General features: G+C 33.2%; 2 protein-coding genes across 2 annotated transcripts; one reads left to right on the top strand and one right to left on the bottom strand.

Moving 5' to 3' along the window:
- Positions 1 to 9896: 9896 nt before the first annotated feature.
- Positions 9897 to 10781, top strand: LOC110870000 (ATP-dependent DNA helicase PIF1-like). Its single transcript, XM_022119197.1, has one exon. The coding sequence runs from the start codon at positions 9897 to 9899 to the stop codon at positions 10779 to 10781; it is 885 nt and encodes a 294-aa protein (XP_021974889.1).
- A 1889-nt stretch (positions 10782 to 12670) lies between these two features.
- On the bottom strand, positions 12671 to 18681 carry LOC110870001. The gene is made up of 14 exons (XM_022119198.2): positions 18412 to 18681; positions 16409 to 16603; positions 16067 to 16315; positions 15860 to 15980; positions 15657 to 15787; positions 15324 to 15578; positions 15079 to 15240; positions 14917 to 14997; positions 14301 to 14791; positions 14057 to 14218; positions 13829 to 13979; positions 13665 to 13760; positions 13457 to 13579; positions 12671 to 13024 (listed from the first exon to the last, which is right to left on the bottom strand). The coding sequence occupies exons 1-13, from the start codon at positions 18679 to 18681 to the stop codon at positions 13478 to 13480; spliced, it is 2466 nt and encodes an 821-aa protein (XP_021974890.1). The 3' UTR covers positions 12671 to 13024; positions 13457 to 13477.
- Positions 18682 to 19955: the final 1274 nt, after the last annotated feature.

Below are 19955 nucleotides of genomic sequence, written 5' to 3'. Positions count from 1 at the left end.
TTTTTAAAGCCTCTTCGAAAAAGACTGTTAACTGTATATATATAATTGATTACAACACCTAAACATTCATATTTTGTTGTGTTTTAAATAAAATAGATACAAGATTCCTATTCGAATGCAAGACTCATACGGTACTACTCTGACACTATTTGATTTCGAGGCTTTTAAGATTTTCAAAAAAACTGCAAAAGAGTTGGTTGAAGTGCATGATGAGGTATGTTAACATACCAATTTCGTTGTTATTATTAATATTTATGAATACTGTATTTTGTTGGCCTAAATCTTACAAAAATGCTAAATGATTACTGTACTTGATAGGAGTTGGCTTCTGGAGGCGTCCCCAAACCGTATCCCGAATTGTTTGACATTTTAGTTGGGCAGAAACTTGGTTTTATCATCAATGTTTTAGAGTTTAACATTATACACCAAGTTGAGAACTACGGAATCTCAATGCTCACGTCAGATCTGGATATTCTTGCTGGACTCTACGCTAAATTTAAAATACATGAGGTATCAAACCTGGTATCATTACTAGAAGTTGGTTTTTGTTAAATGTTGAATATTGTATTACAATTGCAAGTCATATTTATTTTGTATTGATACAGTATGAGAATTCCAATTTAACCGGCGGTCAACCGTCTGAAATTCAATCTGTTCCTTGTGATGTTTCAAAGGTTTCTTTTTTTTAAAGAGAAATTATTTTTAAATTTTAGTTATACGTAAATATATGAACTGTTAGCAATTTTTTATTCCTACTCATTTACCAATAATATTATTTTTTCAGGATGAGGTTTCGTTCACTGGTGATAACGAAACACCTTTGTCTAAAGGTTTGGAGAATGATCCAAAGACAACTTCTTCTGGTGATGTGAAACGTAATCTTCACGATGTTTATGATGTTGATGATACACTTGGATGTTCATCAACAAAACGTCGTGTTAATGATGCGAAAGATGAATGCCCATATTTGAAGGTGCTAATCTTTTGATTCCAAAAATCGAGAAGTAGTGGGTGTCGTTAGATTTATGGTTTGATGGTGTTGAAGTTAAGACAACTGGTTTTTATTTATGTTCGTGTGATTTTTGGAGTTTTTTTAATGTTCTTCTGAATGTTTTTGAGACGATATGAATTTAAGAATTTTGTTTAAGTAAAGATATCTATCAATGGCATTTATTTGATGTTGTTATTACATTTTGAATTTATGGTTTGTCGTTGTTATCAATTTTGTGTTTGGTTATATTATTTTGTTTACAAACATTGCAATTTAGAACACTTTGAGCCCGGTTGTATATTGTATTATAGACGTGTTTGAATTTTAATTACTAATTGTCTTATAGATGTATTATGTGTATAATTATAAATATTTGTTTTCTATTTGCATATTAGAACATTCACATCTAGCCCTCTAAAATTATACATACATTCCATTAAAAAATAACTCCAATATCAATAGATTTCCACTAAAAACAAATAATTTTGTCTCTCCTCTTCACTTAAATGATATTTTTATACCTTTATTATTACATTTTTCTCTCTCCTCCACTCACAACCACTTTCAATATACTCTTTATATTTTAAAAATCTCACACTCACAATTTAGTTCTTTGGATGTGAATGCTCTTACGTGTGTAATTATATTGCCCCAGATTTTAAATTTTTTTTTCTAATGTTATTCATAACATTCTATTTACTACTTTAACTGTATATAATTTATGTTCGTTCATAAAAAGTATTTTTTAGTAATTTATGTATAAATAATCTTGATGCTAAACCATCCTATCTTTGTTTTAAAGCAATTACATTTGATTACAAATTTTACAATATAGAATATTAAACTTTATTTATTATAGCAGAAACCTTATGTTAAATATTTCAAATATAAAAAAATATCATAATTTAGTGTTGATTACAGCTTAATTGGGATGTTTAATTGCAATTAAAGTACTTAAGTTACGTAATTAAAATTATTTGTTTTATATGGCATGATTATAAAAATATTTTGGATGTTAAAGTAATAGTCAACTATTATAAAATCTTTAAATTCGAACTAACATTGGTTTAATTGCAATATTTTATATTTCAAATCTAAAAAAATATCCTAATTTAGTGTTGATTACAGCTTAATTGGGATGTTTAATTGCAATTAAAGTATTTAAGTTATGTAATTAAAATTATTTGTTTTATATGGCATGATTATAAAAATATTTCGGATGTTAAATTAATAGTCAACTATTATAAAATCTTTAAATTCGAACTAACATTGGTTTTGGCCAAGCAAAATTGACTGCTAAAAATTAAATGTACGATTGTATAAAAAAATATTCTTTATTACTTCCCAAATCCTTTCCTTCGTTAACCATTTAATAAAACATTCAAGATTTTATAAATCTTATACTATATTTTAATTGTTTACCAAAATTTTAACATCTTCTTCTATAAATACTATTTTTATTTGTTTTCATCTTCATTCAAAATTGCTTTGTTTTCTTGTGCGTTTCTTCATCAAGGTATTTTTTCATAAATTTACATCGTATATGTCTTTCTTGAACATATGTGATATAGCACTTATAAATAATTGTTAACCATATCTTTTTACGTATAATGCATGTCTTCAAATTTTTTCAGTTATCATGTCTGCAAACAGAGATATCTCATCAGATTTATTTCTTAAAGATACAACCATCACTAATGTTGGTGTCGTCTGGGAGATATCAAAGGTATACGTATATATTAATAAAGAACTAAATTATGGATGTTTAGACTTGACAACTGATAACGTGTTTTACATATATCCAGCCAAAAAATGTTGTTATTGTTGGTACTGTTATTAATATTAACAACTGTTGGTACCATATGACATGCCCTACCTGTTCGCATGAAGCCACTTTGGAGGTCGAGGAACTGTTTGCACCTGATTGTTTTGATGATTTCAAACAATTTGATGTTTATTACTGCTCCAATTACCAATGTTCTGAGAATACAGTTCAACCTGTTCCCAAGTTCAAAATTAATCTTGAAGTTTCTGATGACTCTCTGATTCTGTTGAGCTAATATTATTTCACGACCAGGCTGTTCAGCTTTTTAATAAGTCTCCAAAACTGTTGATTGAAGAGAACACAATGGTTGGTTTTAAATTTATTTCATATACAACACTTGATTATGTTTGTTATAACATTTGATAATATTAAATAATTAAACCAAAATTTTACAATACTTTCAGTCTGACGATATTATTAAGGTTCCAGAAGACATAAAGTTAATTGTTGGGAAGGTTTTCGCATTCAAGATAGAAGTCACCGAGCACAATTTGGTACATTATGACGAGGTTTATGGAATTACCCATATAAGCGATGATGCAAATCTTATTGTTGAGATTAAGAACAACTTTGTTTCTCTACAGGTTTTGAATTCATGTTTAAAATTGAAGGTGCGTGAAAATTTCATATAGCTGATAATTTTTTTGTATTATGTTTTGCAGGATCAGAAATATGTCAAGGGTAAACGAGGTGTTAATGAAGTTTATGACATTCATCCGATTGAACACTCTGTTTCAACAAAGCGCAAGACCATCGATTGAGATTACCATGTCTACTGTCTTCCAGTTTTAGCTATGAGATTTATTGCATTTTTGTTTTTTCAAGAATTCGTATTAGTCTTTTTTAAGTTATTATTTTCTAATATCGTTATTACTTAAAAGACAAATTATTGGATTTTGTGTTACTTCGTTTTCATTTTATTGTTCCAGCATCGTCTTATAATACTGACTAATGATAATGATTAATGATAATTGAATTTTCTTTCCATATTCAGATGAGTAAATTCGAAGTTTATAATATTGATTTTTTCGTAACTTCTAAATTTAAAGTTTATGCTCAATCACTGCCAATTTTAAGTATCATTCAAAAGTTATTGTACAGATTTTTTAAAAAGTGTTAAATGTCGATCAATGAAAAAGTAAAGTATTATCATTGAATTAACATCCATGCTTTAATTAAGTCGACAATGATTACCGAGTAAATTAGAAGTTTAAAATTCATAATGGGTTACAATTAACTTCATAATGCTATAGGTTGCTATATTTGTGCTGCCCGTTTTTTTTGAATTAATGTTAATAAACATTTCATTAAATGACGAAATCAAGATTATTAACATTAATTTTTTCGTAACTTCCAAATTTAAAGTTTATGCTCAATCACAGCGAAATTTAAGTATCATTCAAAAGTTATTGTACAGATTTTTGAAAAAGTGTTAAATGTCTACAAGTTAGTTTTCTTATTGATGGAAAATCATTATGATCAACCTAATCAAATTGTCAATTTCATCCAAAATTTTTTCTAGACTAATTAAGGGATTAAAGATTTATTAAAATTTCCAAACATATTTATCAATAATTTCCAAACTTATTCTTAACCTATTCGAGATTTTTATCTTTCAGATGAGTAATTATTATTTTTCCATTGTTTAGGATTAAATATTATGGTAAGTTAAGTGTGCCAAACAAATTACATAAATACATTTCATATTGACACAAGATTACTTAATCAATTATGTTTTCAACCCTATATATGTGTAGGATACACATTACTTGAGATCATTTTTCATTTGTCATGTAAAAAAGTCTTCACTGTCAACCATAATATTGTCAATCTATCACAAGACTTCAATAACAAATTCAAGGTAATTGTTTATTATCATTGTATCGTCAAAATTATGTTTGATATCCATTTTCAGAAATAAAGGTATAATTAATATCCATTTTCTAGATTATCAAAGTCTGTAATTCATTATTTGTTTTATATGGTATTTCGCTAAACCTTTGCAGATATTATTATTAATACAAGATGTCAAAGAGAACCTCTAATTTTCGTTGCTCACTCACATCATCTGGTAAATCTAAACAGTTTGATGTTAACAGTAAGTTTCTATTATTAAAATTATTTAATTTTTTAAACTACTATACTTTGTGTTTGTTTTTTAATAATCCATGTATACATATAGGTGTTTTGGATAAAACTCCTCTATCAAATATTTCTAATGGTAAGAGATTCCTTTTATAATATAACAGATAAGGTAGTTTGTATATTTTTTTTATTATAATACTACTAATACTTTTATTTATGTGTTTTGTTGAATTTTAAGTTATTGATACCGGTGAAAGGCGAAGAATCCGAAAAAGAATACTTGAGAGTAAGAGGACGAAGAATAGAACTTCTTCTTCAAATGTTGGTGTGACGTTACGTGATAAAGAGAACTCATCTCAAGTATCTAATGTTACAAATCAGTTAGATATAACAATCCCTTTTCAGAGAAGTATAGATGCTACGCTGTCTTCATATGTTAATAGTAAGTTTAAAAAAATATTTAAACCACTAATACTTATGGGTATTTTTAATAATCCATTTATAGATATAGGTGATTTTGACAGAATTCCTCTCTCAGCCATTTCTACTGGTATGAAATTCTATTTATTATAATGAAAATGTATTTTATATGTTAACTTCCTTTTTTAAAAGAGTAGTAATTTATTTATTTATCTATTTGTTATTGATTATTAAGTTATTGATACTGGAGAAAGACGAAGTATCCGAAAAGCAATAATTGATAAAAAGAAGGGAAAGAAAAAAACTTCTACTACAAACGTTGATGTCGTCATACGTGGGAAAGAAAACGTATCTTAAGTCTCTAATGTTACAAATAATATAAATATGACAATCCCATTACATGGAATTATGAATGGTATGGCTTCTTTACTTGATACAACCTTATGTACGTGAGACTTTTTAATACTTTATATTATTTTGTATACGTAATAATAATACTTTATATTATAATTTTTTAATTATTTGTTTTGGATTTTACCCGTTAGTAATTATGCTATAATTTTTAATATCCTTTTAATATATTCTTCAGGTATTGATAATTTGCATAACAACGACGTGTCCTTATGTACCCCTGGTGTATATACTTTTAACTCAAGTATCGTGACATATACGAATTCCACTACAACATCTAACAGAACATCAATTAGTAAGTTATCAGCCGGTAAGCGCAAACTGAAGCACAAGGCAAGTGATTTATCCCCAGTAGTTATGCAAAGTTTGGATTCGGGTGATCCTGGCAATGCTGGACTTTTTGTTCCAGATCCTTACAAAGGAATTTCATGTGGTATACTTTTTGTATTATTTAATACACACTTTAAATTACAAATACTTATTATTTTTATTACTATATATTAAAATTTATACAGAGTACATAGATCATGGTGATCAAGTTGTTATATGTGAGATTTGTCATGCCAAGTTATGGACCTCCGAAGGTGGTAAAGGTCGATTGACAATGGGCAAGTTATGTTATGGTTTATGTTGTGGATATGGGAAAGTTGAGCTACCAGATTTAAAGGAGGCTAATCCGTCGTATCAAAATTTGTTCCACATGTCCGATCATAAAAGCAAGTTCTTCTTAAAGAATATCCGACGCTATAATTGTATGTTCTCTTTTACATCAATGGGTGGAAAGGTTGATTCCAAAATAAACAAGGGAAATGCTCCATTCATATACCGAATTAGTGGTCAAAATTTTCATAGCTTAGGTAGTCTTAGACCAGCTAATGGCAAGCAAGCTAAGTTTTCTCAACTATACATATATGACACTGAGAACGAGATATCTAACAGACAAAGTGTATTGGGGTAAGTGAATTCTTTCCCTTGCCTTTATTTTTTTTAGGTTATTACATTTATCTAAATATAGTTAGTTGTTTTTTTATGACATTGATAACAGGAAACATGTAACTTCACATGAACAGGAGTTGGACGTTGAAATAATTGAATACCTTAAAGATTTTTTAGATTCCCATAATGAGTTGGTTAAATCTTACAAAATGGTACGAAACCATTTTCATGAAAACCCTGAAGCAAACCTTAAGCTCCGACTTATTTAAAAGAGAGACAAAGATGGTAGAACTTATAATCTACCATCCTCGACTGAAGTTGTTGCGTTGATTGTCGACGATTTAGATGCTTTTGTTGATCGTCGTGACATTGTTGTTGAAACTGAATCTGGTATGCTTAAACGTATTAGTGAGTTACATCCATCCTACCTTGCTCTTCAATATCCCATTCTTTTCCCGTTTGGTGATGATGGATATAGGATCGATATTCCTCATAGGGATGGTGTAACAACCAAAAAAAATACGACCAAAATGCACAATGCGGGAATTCTTTGCATATCGAATACAGGATCGCATTAGTGGTTATTCTTTGGTTTTAAACGGAAGAAGACTGTTGCAACAGTTTTTGGTTGACGCTTACACTATGATTGAAAGCGAAAGGCTAAATTCCATACGTGGTAAGCAGAAGAATCTACGATCTGAGACATTTGAAAATTTACAAAAGTATAAGCACACAGGTCAAGAAAATTTATCGAACACCGGTCAAAAGGTCATTTTACATTCTTCCTTTACTGGAGGGGCTCGGTTCATGCAACAAACTACCTTGATGCTATGGCTTTATGTAAGTGGTTTGGATACCCAGATTTTTTCATAACCATTACATGCAATCCTAAATGGCCTGAAATTTCAAGATTTCTTAAAGATACTTCTATTAAACCAGAAGACAGGCCAGATATATTATGTCGATTGTTCAAGATGAAGTTGGATTCAATGATTAAAGATCTAAAGGATAATCAATTTTTTGGTGAAATGAATGCAGGTATTTATTTTATGTTTTATTATTTTATCACATCTTATTAAGTGCACACAAATTTGATATGTGTAATTACTAACACATAAACTTTTCAACTTATGCAGTTGTTTATACCGTTGAATTTCAAAAACGTGGCCTGCCTCATGCACACATTTGTTTATTCATGAAAGTCGATCATAAACTTCCCACCGTAGATCACATAGATCCTTTTATTTCAGCTGAAATTCCAGACAAATCTGAAGATCCTCAATTATACTCACTTGTTTCGGAGTATATGATTCATGGTCCTTATGGGAATGCTAACTTGAGTTGTCCTTGCATGGTTGACAAAAGATGTTCTAAACGATTTCCGAAAAAGTTTTCTGCTCAAACTATTATTGACTCAAGTGGTTTTCCGGCGCTTTATCGAAGAAGAGATTGTGGCCATATTGTTATAAAGAAAGGTGTTCAGTTAGACAACCGAAGTGTTGTACCGTATAACAAAGGTCTATTAAAACGATACCAAGCTCACATTAATATTGAATGGTGTAACCAAGCAGGCTCCATAAAGTATCTTTTCAAGTACATTAACAAAGGTCCTGACCGGGCTACTGCCGTTGTGTTTTGCGAAGGAGATGGTTCTAGCATTCAGAAACAAAAAGATGAAATAAAAGAATACTACGATTGTAGATACATATCTGCTTGTGAAGCTTCTTGGAGAATTTTCTCAAACGAAGTGCATTATAGATTTCCTGCTGTAATGAGGCTTCCTTTTCATTTACCTGGTCAACATAATGTTGTATATGGGGCAGATGATGATATTGAAGATGTCTTGAGCAAACCATCTGTTGCTTCTTCGATGTTCTTGAAATGGTTTGATTTAAATCAACGTAATGAGGAAGCATCTAAATTGACTTATGTGGAGTTCCCATCAAAGTTTGTTTGGAATGTAAAAGATAGATGTTGGCAAATACGAAAAAGGTATAAAACTGTTGGTAGAATTCATTCCATTTCAGTTGCTTCTGGTGAACCTTATTATTTAAGGATTCTCCTAAACAAAGTCAGAGGTCCTAAATCATTCGAAGATATTCGAACAGTTAATGGAGAGTTATTCCCCACTTTTAAAGACGCATGCTATTCAATGGGTCTTCTAGATGATGACAACGAATATGTTGAAGCAATTAAAGAAGCAAGTTTTGATGGTCATTGTCGGTATTTAAGAGCATTATTTGCCACAATGCTTTTAACAAATACTCTATCACGACCTGAATTTGTTTGGGATAAAACTTGGCATTTATTAGGAGACGACATTTTATACAGACGTCGAAAAGAGACACGTATCCCTGGTAAACGAGTTATTTTCTTTTGTCACTTATATGTTTTACATTATTATATATATTTTTTTCTAATTTTTCCCAATTTTTTGTACTTTTTTTTAGATCTAACGCTTCCTGAAGATCAACTGAAGAATCAGATTTTGTTCGAAATTGAGAATTATTTAATTTCCAATGGTTCATCGTTAAGTAAGTTTACAACAATGCCTTATCCTGATCATCACTCTTTACGTCAAGTTACCAACCGTCTAATCAACGATGAATTATCGCAAGACACAAATGAGTTGCAAACTGAGTTTTGTCGAATGAAAGAATGTCTAACTGAAGAGCAGTCGAACATTTTTAATGAAATTATGCATGCACTCAATAGCCAAACTGGAGGGTTGTTTTTTGTATATGGTTATGGTGGAACTGGGAAGACTTTTTTGTGGAAGACATTGGCTTCTGCAATTAGATCTAAAGGGCAGATTGTTTTGAATGTTGCTTCAAGTGGTATTGCTTCGTTATTACTATCTAAAGGAAGGACAGCACATTCTAGGTTTAAAATCCCCATAAACTTGACAGAAGACTCCATGTGCCACATTAAGCCAAACGATGATGTTGCTAACCTACTAAAAGAGGCAAAGTTGATTATATGGGACGAAGCCCCTATGGTCCACAAGCATGCTTTTGAGGCACTAGATCGAACAATGAAAGACGTTTTATCGTCTTCTATGGGTAACCATTCTGAACTACCATTTGGGGGTAAAGTTATTGTTTTTGGTGGGGACTTTAGACAGATCCTCCCGGTCATTCCTAATGGTACAAGACAACAAATTGTCAATGCTTCTTTGAGTTCTTCATATATATGGTCAGAATGCAAGGTTTTAAAATTAACAAAAACATGAGGTTGATAGTTGGAGCTCAAACATCTAACATTGAGTCTATTGAGAAATTTGCAAGATGGCTACTTGATATTGGTGAAGGAAACGTTGGTTCAGAAAATGATGGTGAAGCACTTATAGAGATACCGGATGACTTAGCAATCACCGATACGGACGATCCAATACAAATTTTAATCGACTTTGTTTATCCTTCAATTTTAGAAAATTACAAAAATCCTGGATTCTTTTCTGCGAGAGCTATTTTAGCACCAAAGAATGAAGTTGTTAATGAAATTAATGATCGTTTACTTTCGTTATTTCCGGGTGAAGAAAAAGAGTATTTGAGCTCTGACAGTATCTGTCAAACTGAGGAAGTACTTGATTCTTTCCAACAAGATCTGTATTCTACTGATAATTTGAATGCTCTCAAAATAGCCGGTTTACCTAATCATAGGTTGGTTCTTAAAGTTGGTGTTCCTGTAATGCTTCTTCGAAACATTGATCAACAAAATGGTCTATGTAATGGAACTAGACTTCAAATAACCTTTCTCGGTAAACGAGTTATTGAAGCTGAAGTAATATCAGGCGGGAATATTGGCACTAGAGTTTATATTCCAAGGATTTCAATGATTCCTTCTGACAAGAAGATACCTTTTCAATTTCAAAGAAGGAAATTTCCGTTATCAGTATGTTTTGCTATGACGATTAACAAAAGTCAAGGGCAGTCTTTATCCAGAGTTGGGCTATATTTAAAGGATCCAGTTTTTAGTCATGGCCAGTTGTACGTCGCTTTATCGAGAGTGAAGACGAGAGAAGGTGTCAAAATTTTAGCGTTTGATGCTGATGGTAAACCTTCGAAGCAGACATCGAACGTGGTTTACAAGGAGATATTTGGTAACTTGTGATGTAATTTAAATTTCAGTTTTTTTTAATATACTAGATATTTAGTTATGAAGATATTTTTTTACATTATATTTGAATGTTATCCGCAAATACTATAAACAAAACAAAGTGACATTCGATATCGAATGTTGGGTTGTTTCTAAAAACGCTTGATTTTACACACGGACAACTATATGTTGCACTTTGAGGAGTCAAAAGAATGCAAGGTTTAATGATGTAAATATTATACAATGATTTGTAGTTTACTAAAAAATACAAATGTACTTTACAAAGATATATTATCAAATTTTTGCAATATCTATGAACAAATATTTCAATGATAATATACGTTTAACATTGAATTGAATTAATGTATGTATGTCCTCTTAAATTTTATGTAAAAATTCCTACAAATAATAATAAATAAATAATAATATCCTTAAAATAAACCAATCCGTGGGTACCACGGGTTATAACCTAGTATATGTATATTATTGTAAAAAAATATATTTAAATGTTGAAACTAAAAATATATTTTTATTCAAAAATGTTCTTTTTAGTTTTTACCGATCTAAATGGTTTACAAAGAGTTAGTTACAAGGATGATTTAAATGGGTTACAAATAATGTAAGCTTGATGCTCAAGTTTGAGAAAGTAAACTAGTGATCGTGACTATTCACTAGCAGGCAACAATGATGTTCCCTAGAATGGATGACCGTTTGTTTTTAAAGGAAAAGCAGCATATGTGAAGATCCAAAATTCAGCAAAGGCCGGAGCCTGTAAATCGAGTTTGGACCTTGGAGAGATCGAGGATCTAAACCTGCAAAAGAGAAAACCGTTAGGCTCGCCGAAGAGATGGGAGGGCCTCTCTGCGACCACCCTCCGGCGTGAAGATAAGTATTTGATAGAGAGAGAAAGTAGGACGAAGGTTCAGAAAATCGTACTTGGCCTTGTACTTGAATGGGTATTTATATATACTAGTCAACTGAGATGACGTCATCCGTCCAGACGCACTTGTTTGGTTGTCCGTCGGCAATTTGGGGTACGGAGGTCTTTAGAATGTTCGTCCCTAGGTGATTCGGTCCGTCCCTCAGGATAACGTCCGGACACGGATATGTATATTCAATATGTAACATTCACGCAAGGGCATCTCAATAATTTTGAGTTGGAAAATTAATAAACCTTCCGACATTTCACTTTACATCCCTAAACGTTAGTTGCAAAAATTCAAAGATTTCACTCCCATTTGAATTCTTTATCTTCTTCCTCGACGAGGGTTAACTAACCACCAAATCTTAAGCAAAGTACCAAGGTTATATGAAGATCAGACAAACCATTACGGGTTGAGAGATAAGGGGTTTACACGTTGATTTTGTTCCTATATATTACTACTGCAAGTGTAACCAATACAGGATTTTAAAGAACCCAAAATCTATAACATTTGAATCTCTTTTGTTTAATTAGCAGATGGTTACCAACTATTTTTCACTCAAGGTTCATCATGAAGCACTAGTACAGATTTGATCAAAAGATGCGGTTAAATTGGCTATGAGATGCGGTTTTAGACCCGCATCTTATGGCAAGGCATCTTTTGGCTATATGCCAAGAGATGCGGTTCCAAAAGATGCGGTTCTAGAACCGCATTTTTTTATAGAACCGCATCTTTTGGTATATTAACAAAAAAACTACTTTTCCATAACATGCTTTAGAGATGCGGTTCTAGAACCGCATCTTTTGATATATTAACAAAAAAGCTATTCCTAATATACTCAAATGATGGGGTTCTAGAACCGCATCTGTTGGCGTTATATATATATATATATATATATATAATTTTCAGGAAATTTTATTAAAAATTTCCAATAAATTCCAATGATTAACAAATTGTCTAAAAATAAAAAAAAAAACAAAATTAATTAGAACAAATGTAATACAACCCAAGAACATAAAATACTAAGATTTCAAAGTAACACAATATTGCAAAAGTTTTCCAGAACTTCAACAATACAAATAACTCTAAAGATGAAATTGACATACAATAACTTCCTGAACCGACCAAAAAAGAAAGGAGCAAAGAAAGGTCTGATACTGTATCTGCAACTCTTTCATCAGTGGTGAACGCGTAGGCAAGTTTTCTTCCAAAAATCAAACCAACCAGAGAACAAAGAAAAACAATCCAACTGCAATAAGAGTCCCCAAGAAGACTTTAATTGAGAATTTGGCTGCTTTGGCATTTCCTCTCCCTAATTCATTTGCAACCTGAACACTGCACAATACAATATACTTTAGGGTGTCGAATCGGCTTAGACCAACGCACAAAACACTTTACATTAATTTTTCTTTAAACTTTACAAATACACAACACATTATATAGGATTTGACCCCATTTCAATTTTCAAGAAAACTGGTCGAATTTGCTACATCCAACAAAGTTAATTAAAAGCACCTGTAATGTTGATGAAAAAGTATGAATTTATACAAAGAATTTATTATATCCATTTACCATGCAGCACCTAAGAACCTGAGGCTGATCATGAATTCCCATGCATTGATATTCAGGGTGAAAATATTAACATAGCAAATTTCTCAAGAGAGATTTAAAATTTCACTTAAATGGATACAAAAACTGTAAAGATCATTGTGTATTAATACATATTTTTATACTAAATGAACATTAAATGGGGGAATTTGAGCTAACCTTGAGACACCTTTACGGAGTTCATGTCCGAATCCCAAACACCTCCTTAATCCAACGCTCCATCAAGTCTACGACCATAGATTCAATTTCCTCACCCGAAGTCTTCTCTTGTGTATTCCATTTCTGAAAAACAAATAAAACACAATATCTAAATGTATACAAATAAATTAAAAGGCTGATATATCTTAAATATATGAAATACACTTACACGATTAATAAAGTCATGTTGAATTGTCTCAACAAACTCCCACATGTGTTTTATCAACATATAACCGCATTCCCATGAGCCCGGTTGTTGGTAGCACTACAGTTAATCCACAATTAATTATTTTAAACACCAGAAAAAAAACATGAAAAAAAAATAAAACTTACATTGATAACTGTCCATGTAAAAGTTCTCTCGAAACCACTGGGAATTAGCTTTGAAATGAGGTAACTTTCCTCCGACTTTCCCTTTTTTATTGAATCAACAATGAATGCGCTTGAAGTGGTTGGTTCAAATATTAAAAGCTTCCAGTGATCGCTAAAAAATAAAATATATAGAACAATTTAATATATGTGTATGTGTATGTGTATGTATTGAGGAAAATTGTATATTACTTGTCATGATAAGGTGCAAGAAAATATCTTTTGTCTTCATGATGCTCGTATACCTCTTTGATGTGTTTTATCACATCATCCGGATCACTTTCGCATTTTGCACCACAAATTTTGTACGGATCAAAAAATGCACACCGGGAATTGGGAGACAGAAAAAAATACCTAATATACATATATATAAATGATAAAGTTAGTAAATTAAATTATATCTAAAAAGTTATTGTACAATATTAAAACAACTTACATGGAAAACGAATGTATTACGCTAATATCAAGCCACCGCCTTAGAAATAAGTTTAACAATTCCGAATATGGGATTAGATATTGAACCGATGTGGGATACATCCCTTGCGGTGAAGAAGTACGAATGTGAGTGCGGTGCTTAACGAGTTTGTCTAATTTATCAACTACGTCTCGAATGAGACCGGTTTTGTTTCGTAAATTCTGCTTGATCGAATTCAACTTAGGATCCTCCCATGTTTCGCCTTGAGAACCGGTTATGAGTTTTATATGTGGTTCGAGTTTGGGTTTGGGTACAGTTGCGAGTACGGGTTTAGGTACGGGTACCGATACGGGTTTGGGTACAAGTTTGGATTTGCGTACTTTTTTGGGTTTGGGTACGGATACAGGTTTGGGTGCTGGTACAGGTTCGGGTACAGTTTCGGGTACAGGTTCGGGTACCCTTACAGGTTCGGATACCTGTATGGGAGCATTTGTAACAATTTGTTGCTGCAACTAAAAATCATTATAAAAACATTAGTAGGTAAATATATGTATACACACATACACGTATATATGTATATAGAAAATATACATCTATATATACAAGTTGTTATATAAACAAGTTTCTGAAAACTTACCATATTTACAAAACCATCTTTAAAAAGATCTTGATCTTCGATTTGAAGTTGACTTGGAAGTTGGTGATCGTCTTCGCCAATCTAAAATAACAAACAAAGTTTTAGGACACTAACAAATATAACTAAATTAACCAAAGATATAAGAATAAATGGGTTAGCTACCATTTGTAAGCATGGATGATAAGCTGGAGTCATTCTGGTGTCATCATCATGTATTATTGAGTCGGCTACCAATGGTGAGGCGCCTCTATGACTCTGTGACCCACGCCTCGAGTTCACAATGGGGGCGTTAGGTGACATGCTTTGTCTTCCTTCATTCTTAAGCTACAATTTATAAAAAATATATATAGTAACTATTGATATACTAAAATATATTTATATTATAATACATACACAAAAATATATACCTTTATTGCATATCTTGGCCATTGAACATATCGAAGAACCAAATCTTCAACCAATTTAATTTCACTTGTTTTGGTGACTGAATAAACTTCCGACTTCTTATGTTTATCAACAATATCATCCACTTCCACCTTGACACAACCCTCGGATATTGGGCTAGAATCTATCATCGTTGACATGCTAGGCCATGCCATACCATAAGCCACCGTCTCTAACCTATCAGCCATATTCATTAACAACTCACATTCGGTGTGACTCTGCAAAATCATTCAACGCTTTTAGTATGTATATATATATATATATAACATTTAAATTTAGCAAAAAAAATGTATTACCATGATTGGTGGATAGTGGACTCGTCCATTAGACCCATAGCTAGAGCCACAAAAGGTTGGCCTCGTGTCTACTAGTGGTATCGAGTCTTGGCTCACATTTTTATATAGACCTCCATGAACCCTAGTATGACCTACAACTCAATACAAAAGCATCAATTTCTATAAATATATTCAACATATATATACACAGACATAGTCATTACCTATAAACCCGGATACTGTTCGTGCTCGTCCGGGGTGCTCAGGTCCAAGAACTTGAACTAGCGGGTCTGATTTATTTTTATAATAACTTCCATCTGCCATCATCTCTTGTTCCTTTTCAAGCTATAAAATTTGTTAAAACAATCTAATATAATATTAACAAATCAAGCAAAATCGATTTTATATAATTATATAACACAATCATTTACCAAATTACGAGCCTCCAAATATGCATCATCTTCAAGTTCATACAACTGGGTTTCTATGTTATATTTGGCTCTACCGGCTAAATACAACTTTGAACGTGAGTTTTGAATACTTCTAATTTCTTTGTATACTGATTCCAGTTGAGGCAATATAATATGTTTCTTTTTTTCAATAAGATCCCACCCGCCTCGTCCCGTATGGGGCACGTGTTTGTTCATGGCAGCACTAGCTTTTGCTTTCTTGCTTCGTTCCTTCACACAAATAAACAAAATGTTATTCATTACTTGCAAGTGTATACACATAATAATATTTATAACAAAAAAAAATAATAATAATAAACATACCAGAAATTTCTTGCTAGTCTTTATTTCAACAAATTCATCCCAATGATCACCATTAATAAATGGATATGTGTCACAAGCATTTAGTCCTTCCTTTACATAATCTCTAACAAGTCGAGATCTAAAGTTGGTGCCAAGTCTTATAGCCCAACTCCTCATATACTCTCTAGGTTCATCGGTAGTAATCTTCCAATATTTCTAAAATTTAGAAAACACGGTGTAAAACATAATAAGCATCAGAGATTTAAACTTAGGTCTTATCGCTAAGTGGTGGTGGAGATATAAGAACTGTGGCAATGATTTGTGGGCTAAGGTTGTTGCTTCGATTCACAGCGGGCGCAGAAGTGGGAATATTATCCCCGGTAGAAAGACTCTCAATGGCATATGGAATGGGATTGGCAAAACGAACGCCGACACAGAAAGTAGCAAATAAAAAAGAAAGCTCAAATATAACAAAACTAGAAAAGGAAAGCCCAATATTTTTTAAATACGCAAACATTAAAACCCTATGTAAAAAAAAGACTACCGCTCTTGCAAAATAGAAAAAAAAAGAAGGAACGTGAGAAGAACGAAGACACAGAAAGTAATTGCTGCACTTAAATCAGTTTGTCACTCCTTTTTCTTCTTCATTGCGCCTCACATGTTTGAAGCCCGCGCCTTTTCTCACCTGCGCCTGGCTCTGAGCGCTCGCCTGAGCAGCGTTTTTACAAAAAAAACCCATATTCTCGCCTGAGCCACCAAGCGCTATAGCCGCGCCTCACTGGCCCCGGTCGCCTAGGCGCGCGCCTTACGAGCTTTTGACAACATAGGTACAAAGTGTCCCATTTGACTCAACTGACCAGTGCAGATAATAGAAAATATCCATTTGACTAAGTTGACCCCGTTCTCCTTTTAATTAATGTTTTTAAAGCTGGAAGAACCCAAAGAAATGAAAGCAACCAGCGATGAGAGATGGGTTCTCATTTAGACAAATGAGCTTACAGATGGATGACCCTTATTCATTTAAAGCAACACGCAGCGTTGAATCAATCAATCCGCAGTGAGACACAGACTAATTATAAAAGCAATGTAGGCATGTTTTGAACACGGCAACCAGGAAGTTTGATAACTTTGTCACTTGCCAACTGTTTTTCAACTTATTTGTTAAATAAACTTATGCACATGTTACATATACATCAGGTTTCTGTCAGTTGCATACATACACAAATATTATGTATGCTTCAGGTTACTGTCAAGTGCATATGTTGTCAAAGACGCAAGGCGCAGGCCAGGCGCATCGGCCTCGCCCGGAGCCTAGGCGCAAGGCGCAAAAAAGCGTGGGCTTTTTTAAGAAAAGCGCATATAGAGAAATAAAATATAAAAAATATGTTAAGCTTGGAAAATAAATAAGATTTCAGATATAAAAAAAAAACTATTATATATGTCATTTAAGATCATGTAGCTAATAGTTAGTAGCAAAAGTATAGGACTTATACACACGTAGTGATACCAAAAGTTACTAGGAATTATACAAACGTTTGCGGTTACTAAAACATTTAAATTTATAGTTCATCATCAATCATCAAGAGCATCATCAAAGTCATCAAAACTTCCATCAACATCAATTGGATATTCAGCTTCGGCTCGCCTCGTTGCGCCCGAGCGCCTAGGCGCGCGCCTTTTGCGCCTGAGCACAGTTTTTACAAAAAAAAAAATCCATTTTTGCGCCTAAGCTACCACCAGGCGCTATAGGCGCGCCTCGCTGAGCCCGAGCGCCTAGGCGCGCGCCTTTTGCGCTTTTGACAACTATGGGTTGGACCTGGAAAACCGGGAGAGTGTGGACATAAGTGTCTGTTTGGGTGTATTTGCTATCTAATTGGAACAATTCTGTTCTGTGTCCCTTAGCAGCTTGCTAAGGGTCTGTGTTGTGGCTTTGTTTGTGAATAAAGTTCAATTCTCTGGGTTGGGCAAAAAAATTTAATTTATAGCTATTTTAGATTTCTAACATGTTAAAGTATAATACGTACCTTAGTCTCCAACCATAGACGATCAAAGTATTCGTCCTCCTGGTCTTCCATCTGAATATGAACTGGGAAGATATGTTGAACCATCATCCCATACCATGACCTCACTCTTGAAAGCAGGTCACCATATGGTTTGTTATTTCTATCAAAATATATATGCCTCCTGTGCTCGGGTATCTTCTTTGAGAAACAAGCAATCCCACGTCCGCGTTTTGCTTTCTTTGTATCTTTTCCTAGTTCTCGGGTATCTTCTTGAGATTGTTTTCTTGCCATACCTAAAGTTCACATACATAAGAAAAAAGTTGACTTTATTAGAGCTTTTCGACAAAAAAGATCAAATACATATATACATATACTACATTAACTTTTCGTTTTTTTCATTTCAAAAGCATGGCGGTATTGGGGGCCGGCATCAGAAATCTAACGAATCATAAGGTTTGTGTTTTTAATTCACTTAAAATTGGACGATTAGATATCTAGAATGAGTCGAATAGAAAGAATTCAGCTAAAAAAGGAATAAGCCAAACAGGTTTAAAGTTGTTGAAAGAGTTACTTTATTTAAATTGATATAGCTATTATTGGGTTTTGTAGTCATGCTCAATATACATTGCAAATAAAGAGCTTCAAAAATCGACAAAAAGGTGTTTGCGGCCCATACCAATAAGTTTTTGTTACCCAACCTACTCGATGTGTTGTCTTGCTACCTTGACTTTACTTGAAAAATATTCTATGGTCGAGTCGTCGAGCCGAGCCACGATTCGAGCCGTCAAGCCAAGCCACGAGTCGAGCCGTTGAGCTGAGCCACGAGTCGAGCTCAGCTCGATTAAAAAACGAGCTGGCTCGGCTCGAAAACAAAACATTATAGCGTTCCAAGCATGGTTTTAAAAAACGGCTGAGGCGTGCGCCTAAAGGCGAAACGGCCAAAAAACGATTCTGAGGCGCGCCTCAGGGGGTTTCTACTGTTTGTGCGCCTCAGAAGGGCTGAGGCGCTAAAAAGGCTGCGCCTCAGGTGCGCCTCAGGGGTTTTAGATATCTGTTTTTGATGTTTTTGTGTTTTTGTGTCAATTTCAAGCAATTTCGGTCTGTTTTATGTGTGTTTTTTATTATTTTGATGAATTTGATGATGCATTTAGTTAGTATTACTATTTTTATAAGATTTATAATATTTATATTTATTTTTTAATTCCGCCTCGGGCTTACGCCTCGGTTCGCCTCGAGGCTTACGCCTCGTGAGGCGAAGTGAAAACGCCTCGAAACTCGTTTCCGTTTTTTTAAACCTTGGTTCCAAGAAGAGGAACAAAGTGCTCCATGGGTCCAGGTTCTGAAGTAATTGTTTTCATCTAGGTTCTGAAGTAAATATAAATTAATTGATAAATACTAAACGAGTCGAGCCCAAGCCGAGCTCGAGCTTGAAAAATTATATTCGAGCCGAGCTCGAGCTTTAGAAATAACGCTCGAATCGAGCCGAGCTCGAGCTCGAGCTTTCATATGTTAAACGAGCTCGAGCTCAAGCCTGGTCGAGCTCGGGCTCGGCTCGGCTCGTTTGC

This window comes from Helianthus annuus, chromosome 8 (genome assembly GCF_002127325.2).
Source record: "Helianthus annuus cultivar XRQ/B chromosome 8, HanXRQr2.0-SUNRISE, whole genome shotgun sequence".
In the NCBI taxonomy this organism is placed as follows: Eukaryota; Viridiplantae; Streptophyta; class Magnoliopsida; order Asterales; family Asteraceae; genus Helianthus; species Helianthus annuus.
The sequence above is the reverse complement of the archived record's forward strand: the minus strand, read 5'-3'. Positions and strand labels throughout refer to the sequence as shown.